The 10636-nt window shown below is 34.8% G+C and overlaps 1 protein-coding gene across 13 annotated transcripts in view; it reads right to left on the reverse strand.

The window, feature by feature from the left end:
* Window positions 1–10434, reverse strand: part of RYR3 (ryanodine receptor 3) — a 194929-nt gene extending 184495 nt beyond the window's left edge. For 12 of the 13 annotated variants that reach the window (XM_040067397.2, XM_058420965.1, XM_040067399.2 and 9 more), the window contains exon 1: window positions 10316–10431. In XM_040067397.2, coding sequence (XP_039923331.1) covers window positions 10316–10366 — 51 coding nt within the window. In that variant the 5' untranslated portion in view covers window positions 10367–10431. Of the gene's footprint in view, window positions 1–10315 lie in introns of all 13 variants that reach the window. The other variant, XM_040067396.2, reaches the window with a different exon arrangement.
* Window positions 10435–10636: the final 202 nt, after the last annotated feature.

Below are 10636 nucleotides of genomic sequence, written 5' to 3' on the forward strand. Positions count from 1 at the left end.
TCTGACAAAGTTCTCTTCCTTAGTAAAGATTTTTTTAACATCATCAATATATTTTCATATATTCATATCAATATATTTTAAACCCAGGTGATATCCTTTTTCTCCTCTTTGAGGAAAGTCTTCACTACATAACTTAGCAATTAGCATGTCTTCCCTACTGGAAGAACAATCTAGTTGTTTAAACAATATTTGCAACATATAGCATATATTGTAGCACATTCATTTGGACCTTAACATTTATTAAGGCCTAACTGATTTAGAAGTTCTTAACTTCTCCTAACTTTCACAATAATACAAGCATACTGCATAGTATTGTTAATTTTGTGCATAAATGGGATGTGTAAATGTGCAAAATGTGTAAATGAAAGAATTCTGAAACTCAGGCTGATTTGTGTGAGTAAAGCAAAGTGATCCTTCTCCAGGCCAGCTTTGATATACTAAACTTTCACTATTTCACACATGAAACTGAAGCAACGATGGGAAAATGTTTACATCACTGGCGAAGGATATAATCCCATGTACTATGGAATAACACTGTTGTATTCCCTTCTGTGAAACTTTGTCCAGTAAACTTGTCATTGCAGTGCAGCTTAAAATCACTATTAAAAACCATTAGTCTTGAAAGAGTCACAATAGCTGCTGACTTTTCCTTCTGTTATAAAGCAAAAATTTATGTTAACATACTACTATTGAAATTTTTTTTTTGTAAATTCTATTATAGTTGGTTTTACTATGTATGTATAAAGCAACTTTTTTCCCATCTTTATAGAAATCAAAATACTAAAAAAAAAAAAAAGCTTTAAATGATGCAAGAAACCCATCAACATCATTATATTACAAGAAGATATATCAACATCTTTATTAAGAGAAACATGACAAGAAAATACTATAGGTCTAATTGTATACAAAATCAGAGATTACAATAGAATCCAAATATTCTACACTTATAGTTCCTGGCACAATATGAGATGCAATGTCACTTAATTGTGCAGGTGGAAATATTTTGGACCTGTGCAAGTTCCAAAATTTTACCACATTCCATTTCATGAAAGAGATTTTTTAAAATTTAGGGATATCTTGAGCAAAGCTACAATAAACACAGTAAATAAATCTTGAATAAAACCAAATAAGTAAAGCAAGTATGGATAACCAGCATTCACAGTGACTGAAGGGAGAGGCGTTGATTGACAAAATTACTTTAAAGAGTTGTAACTGCAGAAAGTTTACTAAAATTGATATATTTAACAAGGCTTAATTGAAACTTTTGAAATAATAATCAATGATTAGTGATCCAGTGGGAATAGCTATCCTTTATAATCAAGACTTGCTTGAAGAGTTATTATTGAGGTACTACTCGGTATTCAAGCACTCAGTTCATTTATTCACTCACACAGCAGAGCTACGTTAAAGATGGGGCCAGTTTGACATTGCCTAAGACAGTCACCTAGGATCACATGGTAATGGTAATTAAAATAAACAAAGATTTCCAACAGATCTGCAAAACTTTACTAGGAAAGCAAGTAAGGAGCAACTCAGAGACTCTCAGAGAAAGGGTTTAGTGTCTGCAAATTAAAAATACTTATATTTTCCTATGCATTTAAAACCCCCTCACTCTATTAATTTTAGCATATCAAAGTAGTTCATATATGCAAATATTCAAATATTTTAATGCAGGTGGGGCACACAATCAATACTATTTACACAGACAAATCAGAAAATCAGATCTTACAAATCCCTACTAGCATTTAGTCCTGTAATGGTCAATATGAATACAGCAAAGAACCTTTTGTCCTGTGAATGTTCTTCACAAAAATGTTACCTTGTAGCTACAAATGCAAGCACAACGCGCACGATCAGACTGGGCTCTTCCTAATTCTAAACGCTAGTTTTCCTAGCTTTGGCCATAAAGAAATTGTAATGTCTGTTGATTTTGATCTCTTGAAAAGTGTAACAGAAATGGATATGCGCTTGAGAAGACAGGCTGTCAACTTGGAGTTTAATACTGAGAGGTGGGGGTTAATTTTTTAGTCAAAATGTTATCTAACTGTATCAATATTTCTATACCTTCTTCATCAGCTTCCGAATTATACAAACTGACATTAAGTCTCTTTAATGTGTATCAGGTGTATAGGTCTTCTGAGAATTTTTGATACACAGAGAAGATGAGGCAGTGAAGTCAATGAGTCAATCAGACGGAGTCTTGGGAAATGGGAGTCATTTGGCCTTGAGCATTCTAGTGAATCATCTCTGACATTAGCGCTAGTACATATTCTAAGCTTGATGATCCTAGTACTCCCATTCGTAAGTGGTACTGCTGATGCAGTTCGAAAGCATGCTAAACTTCCACTGCTGTAAATTAATTCCACATCTTCTGTTAAAAAGTTGAAAGTTTGCAAGTTGAAATTCTATTTTTTGTACAAATAATTTTAAAAGATTTTATTTAAGTCGCAATTCTTCTGTATAACTTTGTTATTGAAGAGATTTCAATTTGTTGCAATTGTGTCGAGGGAAGTTGGTTTTCTGGCACAAGGTATTAGAGAACATGGTTGAGTGCTGAAGTACCTGAAATACTCAAGACTGACAGAGATATTTGCTGTGAACTAAAAACAGCTCAGGTGCACGCTGACTACTTAGCTCACTGAGGAACTAGCACTTGCTTATTTGGATAAAAGCCCAGTAGAAGGAACAAACTTGATGTTACTACTGAATTTTTCACCTTACGTTGCTGATGTCTCTACTGTTACTTCTGCTGACTGTAGCTGTTGCTTCTCCCCATGGATGTGATGTGCCAGGAGAGGGGACTGGAAAAGGGCAATTAGAGAGTCGTCATCAGCTCCTATATACAGCTGAAGCCCATCTGTGGAGACTGAGAGTTGACTGACAGCAGGTGCAATGGCTGACAATCAACAGCTCTGTTTGCCTCATACTGAGACGCTACTAAAGCAGATTGAGCTGATCTCAGTTTCCTTATAGGCTTTTGTAATTCCAATGCCTATCCCAATCTTGTACTACTTTAGATGCACCCTGAGGTGTCTCATATTTGCCATTTGCACTTCAGAACATGGCTGTAATTTTCAGACAGCATGTTTCCAAAATATTTAGGTGGAAAATATCTGCTGAAATTAGAACATACATTCTCCTAAAGTAACATCTGGTATACAATTTTAGATCTTCCATCACCAAAACCACTATATCCTACTAAGTTATAGACAGAAGGAATGGTCTCGTGATGTTGTCATAATATTAAAGACAGAATATAAATTTAAAATTTCTGTATTGAGAAAATAAACCAAAGTACTCATTGAGGCATACATTAATACCTCATGTTTTCCTTCTGAATCTTTTAAAGTGTGTTTATGTAAACAATTGTTTTTTAATTGAGATGCTAATTTTACTCTCTATAGATATCTGTGCTTACTACATAGCTGCACTGTTACGTGTCATTTGGGAAAATGTGCATTTTGTGTATGAAGTAAAGAGACAGAACTTTTAGCTAGTGTTCTCTTATTGAATTCAGTATCTCTAAAATAACTGTGTGCCAATTTTGTTTTTCATCTCCACCATGCCTGCAACTCTGTTTTAATTTTTGGAATGTGTAGCTAATGCACCTGGCAGCATTTGGCTGTGTGGTCACAGCACTGCCATGGGAACTGAGAAGAGGCAATATTCACTGCTGGATTTCAATATGAATCATACCCAGTTATATGGCATGGGACTAGAGATCAGAAAACCTACTTACTGCATTCTAGAAAAATGCATAACGTCACTAACAAATTCACTATTTATTCCTGAAGATATTCATTCCCATTTAGATACTAAAAAGAAGAGCATGAACAGAAGACAAATCCCCACAACAACCACCAGTGTGGCTAGGAGGAAATAGGCAAATATATGCTTGGTTATTAATTTAAGATTATTGCACGGTCACAAATCTTGTCAAAGACTTTTCACTTACTAACATTCTAAGGCAAGAAAGAGCTTTTATTGACTGTAACAAATTTAATGTTATTTCTGCAGAAATGCATCAACATCAAATACCCCCAGGGGAAAAAACAAAACAAAACAAAACCAACAACAATAAAAAAAACAAACCAAAACAAAAAAACTAACAAGTAGTTAAATCTATCCTAGAAGCTAAATCAGTCATGAATACATTCAATCTCACAAGTATTTTCTAACAATACAATGGAATTGTAACATTGTAGTATATGCACTGATTTCTTTTCAAAATAGATTTTTAAAAATTTATACTGTAGAAAGAAGCAGTAGAAAAGCATGATGTTGAGTTCATATAGTGCAATGTTGCTTTGATTTCAACTCATGTAGACTAGTCTAATATGAGGCAGGTTGTTAAAGTGCAACTTGTTAGATATAATTACATATATCCCATTGAAATGATTGATATGATATGATATGATATGATATGATATGATATGATATGATATGATACGATATATCCATACATACATCATACATACATGTACTATGATTATATATTGTTTTACAAAGCATCTTTGAACTTTACTGATCTTTTCCTTTTAGGAAAAAACAGTATTACTACAGACTCTATAGATCCATGCTAAATAAAACGTAGGAAAAGTCTCAAGGAAACCAACCAAACAATGCACCATCTCAAGAACAAAGACAGGACCTTTTGGAAGCGTATTCCTACCTCAACAACCTTCAATTTGATAGAAAGAAATCCGCCCTCACCTCTGATTAATCACAATTCAAGTCTTCATTGTTCACTGTTTTATCTACAAAAGCTCTACTTGCCTTTTTCTCTTTCTGCTCCCCTTTACCTGATGTAGTCTTCTAATACACCATCTCCCAGAAAATGCATTTTTCCCAGATTATTTATTGTAGTTCATTTTTTATAAACTTCAAACAAATTTCATTAAATTAAAGATACCAAATCTACCAAACCCTTCCCATCTAAACATGGTGCAAAGAACTATTTCATGTCAGGAGCCTAAAATACACATTTACATTTATTTTACTCCAAAAGGGACATTATTACAAATTTATTGAAAAGCTGACATAGATATCAAGCAACTGCTCCAAAGAAAGACACTACAAGTTCTTAGAAACATAACTCAGGATAAATTTACAACATTAAGTATGATTTCAGTGGTAGAAAATTAAGGAAAATAAGAGCAATTGTGAATAGTCGTAGTGGTGATAACCTGAAGTTTAAGAAGCTAAAACCAAGTCTCTTTGAAAGAGTCTTTTTAAAGAGAGGAAGAAACATAGTATAGTTTTGTTTTGTTTGTTGCATAATTTTTCTTGTACTACTTAAAAGCCTTTTAAGTATGGACTGCTACACAACTGTACAACTGCAGCAATGGGATCAGAAAGGGGAGATTTAATGCACAGAGATACATAGATAAACAGATATAGAAATATTTAACTCAAAAATAACTGAACTCCTAACACACACCAGCTCTCAGACGCAAGTTTTATACAACATTATTCTTTATTTTTACCCCTTTTTGGAAAGGAATTGACTGACTAATGAACTGCTGTGTCATGAATTGCAGCACATTTCAGTGACAATAGACAAAATGTTCTAATTAATTTGAAAACAATTCAGTGAAATACACACAGCTGTTCAAAAAGCACACAGAATTTGTGCCAGCTCCCTTAAAAAGGGCATCAGGAAGATTCCACTGATTTGATCTCAAGATATTTCTTATCCTTTCTATACTTTTCTATAAATTCATGCACAACTCACTGAGATCAGTTTCTGCATTTCCCCCAGTTTTTAATTAAGCAGTGCCAAAGACTTCTTCCTAGAAATATCTTCCATTATTTTTTGGTATTTGGATATTTTTCCAATATACTTGTTTAAAAGTATTGGTCTGGTGGGTATTTTATAGGAGATATCTGTACTTTACTGAATCAAGCCACAGAGATCTGTGCTACAGAATATCAGCATGCATTTAGTAGCATAACTATTAGATACAAAGTTGGACTACTAAGGAAAAATTATTTTCATCTCTCCACTTGATATGCTCTTTGTTATGTCACTAGAGATACACCACTTGGAACACAAATTTCATGAAACAACATGTATTAGAAACATTTTAAAAACTCTAGTTTTATGCCACACTAATCCCTGATAAACTAAAATTATTTAGTACAAATCTTAAAAGAGTATTTAAGAAGCATGATATAATCACTTTTTATATTTATATCTAACGACAGTGCAAATGATTAAGGAAAAAAAGGAAAATCTAATTCACACTATACCTGAGAGTTCATCTTGTAAAACTGAGATTATTTCCCATCTCATTTGTAACCTCTGAACAGCAGAAAACTTAATTTTCAAGAAGTATAGATAGGAATGTGTATCCACAAATAAATATCTGTGAGAGCTACTCAATTGTCTTTATTCTGAACAGCAACTAAATAGACAAATGATCCTAAAAGTATCTGTAAACTCATTGTGTAAATTTACATATATGGACTAGATCTTGAAAAAAAATCCAAATATTCTTTTCTGCCTCTTTGTAGTGAGAGTATTTTGCTATTTTAAGTATAACAGATAACTACACTCAGTATACGGAAGAAAACAGTTTCCTATTCCTATGTGTAAACTTTTAGATAGTGATTGCAGAGGTTTATCAGAACACTTAATGTTGAGTCTTTGAGAGAAGCTGTTAAAAGAGCAAAAGTTAAAGAAGAATCAGTTGGTAAGGCCTTTGTCACTCACAGAAATGAAGTACTAGTAACCACCCGGGGAAAGAATCACACAGACACAGACGTGCACAAAAGCATATGTACACTTACACCCAGACACACCAGTAAAAACACTATTTAGATTTACAGAAAATGTGGCAGAACTTTGTTGACTAATGAATCATCTATTTAAAAAAAAAAAAAAAAAAAAAAAAAAGTGTTTTTATTAAAATAAGGAAAATAAGGATAAACTCTTTCTATTAATAGCATGAATTTCAGGAAAAAATAGCAAAGCAATAGACCTATTAACTAATGTTGCCATCATAATTTGGACTCTAAGATGGCAAATGACTTTGATATGCTTCATTACACTTAAAAGGCCTTGGGCAGGGGTGAGACTTCCCCTCCATCCTCAGCCATGTTCTCAAGCACTATTAGCAGGTTACTATTTAGCTATTTCTAATGGAAGAAGGCAAAAGCTCTTTGTTCCAAGACAGAGAGCACCTCACATTTGACTAATTCAGCAGCAGTGGGAACTTGTGAATAGTTTCCAGAGAGGAGAGGACTTATTCAATTTATCATAGCAGTGAATTCCTAGTAGCTAGGAAAAGCTCAAATAAGAATGCTTTACACTCACTCATTCACATTAAGGGCAACAAGACTCCTTCTATATCCCTCAGTATGTTGTCTCAAAACAGCACAGGTCACCATATGTATTCTCACCTAATGCTGCATAATGTCAGCCACTTTGGTTTCTCATATATTCACATATTAGGAGGGGGTAACAAATAAACAATATGGGAAAATCATCTAAACAAATGAGAAACTAAAACACAGCAGTGTTGCATTTTATACACATTCAACAAGTGATTTGCTTCTCCCTTCCCTACATGACACACTAAATAGCCAGAGTCAAAACCAGAAGGAAGCCACCAATTAGAAAAATATATAAACAATTCCAAGCATTATTACAAGAAAGAAAATGTCAAAGATTTCATGACAAAGACACAAAATCAGGGTAGCAGTGTAAGAAAAAAAAAAAAAAAAAAGCGTGCTTATATATTTATATGTGTTCATACTGAACTTAAAAGTCAGGGGAAAATTCAGAACAGAAACTACATTGTATAAATAACAACTAAATGCTGTCATTGCATGTAAAGGCTTTACACAAGCATTGGGACATACTTGAAATGAGTACTGAAGATATACTACTACTAGAACAATGATAATGTTGTTATCCTATCTGGACTTTGTTCTTTAGGTGTTTCTCATTCCCATTGCTGCCAAACGAATCAAATATAAGGAATGTTTTGGAACAGAAAGTGACAGTAAAAAGCTTTCCATCAAATCTTATAATTGTGCCCACGAGTTGCTGTTCCATAGAAACAAATAGATTTCATCATCATGTATTAACAAGCTTCTTGACCTTTTATATGAGGAGAGAACATAAAAGTGAGGCATGACTAAACAATGACTTAGACCTGGAAGACAAAAAAATCATAACCAACAAAAAATTGAGGACAAAAGGACATTTGCCTTTAAGATAGCAAACAATAATTTCAGTAGATTTTTAAGAGGTGATTCTCTTGTTCCTCCAAAAAATGCTGTGTGATATCTTTGAATCAAAAGACATCTAACCTTATTTTATACATAAACAAGAAAGAGATATCCTTGGGATCCTAAAATATCCTATTCTCTCTAAAGACTCAAAAATAAAAATACAGATATCAATATTTTCAAAGCAAGATTCAGCTTCATAAGCCTCAGAAACATTCAGTAGCAATCCAAATTTCCAGAAAAATATTTTGATTTGGAGAAGATCCTAATTGATTAACAATTTCACTGGAAGGGTTCTTAAGGACTACTGTACTTAATGTTTGTAAGCACAAACACTGTTTAGGCAGCAATAAAAGCTGTAAGAAATAAAAGTGCTGAAGGTGTAACTCACTGTAGCACTCAGTATCTAATGTTTCCTTTCTCAGCATATTAACAACAATTCATGCCTTCCCCATGAAGATGAATGAAGTTTTATTGAGAGGAGACAGCAGTAACTGATAGAATCGTTTAGAGCAAGGAGTAGGTAGAACTTCCAAGACAGAAACCTAGTCCATTCGCTCCCCTGTAGAAGATTTCCTCGCACTACATGGAAGGAACACTTCTGCATAGTCTCCCTTTTGCTATCTCCATTTTTGGCCCATATCTCTATTTAGCACTTTATTTTAACCATTGGAAAGAAGCGCAATAGAGTTACTCTAGCATGAGAAAGTATCACAGCAGCAGAAATTGCCATCTCATGTAGCACACAGAGGGCACCTATGAAAGGGCAAAGCTTCTCACTCCATCACTGAGGACGGCTGTTCAGTCAAGGCAATGTCCTGTAAAGTGAAAGGATGAATGATACACATTTAAAGCTCCAGTCTCAGATTAAAGACTGGAGTAATCTGCTAAAATATGTATCTCTAAAGAGTGTAGTGGAGGGGGGGAATGTTGGAAAAGATTTTTCGTTGTCATTATCCATCCCCCCCTCCATGAAATTCTCTGAGGCTTAGAAGTGCTAATGACACTTCATCACACCTAAACAACTTACAGCAGCAGCCATCACCTCACTCCAACCCTTACTTCCCATAAATAACTTATGCAAGCCTTTCACAAATCAATCTTGTAATTTCTTGCTTTGGGAATTTAGCATGTTTTATTTTTGTGACTTATCCTTTTAAAGTTGAATCAACTCTAGAGGAGCCTGTTTCTGAAACATTATTTGTGAAAAATGTAACATAAAGGTAGCATGGAAAAAGGAGGGAATACACACATTTAATAGCAGTTTTTCCATGCTAGTTACACAACAACACACTCTTAGTCATGCAGGGTAAAGATAAGGAGACACAAGATGAGACATGAAAAGGATGTTATCCTCTTCCCAAAAATTAATGCATGTACACTACTTGCTTAAAAGTCCAAATTAGTTGTCATACTAGATTTGTGTAAAGCTTTAGGAAAGAATGGTGTGAATGTTCTTTATAGAAAATTACACCAAGTGGAGGATATTTCACTAATTAACACCACCCCCCTCCCCCCGAAGAAATGTTTATGTCTTTTAAAGATAAGCTTCTTTTAAGTAGAGGAAAGACCCCAAACATTTGCAGAGCCCTGACTTCAACATCTGTTGGTATTCTCTACACACAAGTGTGCTTCTGTGTGCATGTTTATCAGAAGAGGTCATCAGGGGCTTGCTTGGTTTATTCATCATTTTAAGGCACTCCTATTTGCAAAGCTTCTGTTAATGTCAGTGAAATCTAACCCAGACAGAAGTTTCAGAGGTCACATATTTGGCATGCTGCATTTAGAAACCCAAGTACAAAGTTGACGAGGACGCTTCAAACACAGGGGATTACAGCGGAAATAGGTCTCCTTATACCAAACTGGCTATTGAGCAGATTCAGGGAAGAACACACCGAGACTGCATGATGCTATTAAAGCTCTTATTCTTGCTTTATTTTATCCACTGACTAAATCAATTCTGCCATTTGGCAGAGCCTAGCACAGAAATAACACTTTATTTTTAATACAACAGAAAAGAAATAGACATGAGGCACAAAATCATGTACTACATGACCTATAAAAAGCATATACTTACAGTTCGTAGGAACTGTATTTCATCTTCCCCTCCTTCACCCCCTTCAGCCATGGCTCTTGAGGAGTCAGCTCTGCTGAGGCTGATCGCCTCCACCGTCAGCTCACTGCGCTCTGTACTGCTCCTCTCCTATCAGTATTAGCATATAGCTAATCCACAGCCATATAGGGAGCTCAGCTAACTCCACTGCACTGCAGACTGTCAGTCAACCCCCTCACTGCCAGAGCCAACTGTGCTGCTTTTCCAGCTCATAGCAAGCAATTCTCTCCCTTTTCTCTCTACCCGGGAGGCAAAACCCCCTACAGTTAAGGTATTGCAGGAAAC

Source organism: Hirundo rustica, chromosome 6 (assembly GCF_015227805.2).
Source record: "Hirundo rustica isolate bHirRus1 chromosome 6, bHirRus1.pri.v3, whole genome shotgun sequence".
Classification (NCBI taxonomy): domain Eukaryota; kingdom Metazoa; phylum Chordata; class Aves; order Passeriformes; family Hirundinidae; genus Hirundo; species Hirundo rustica.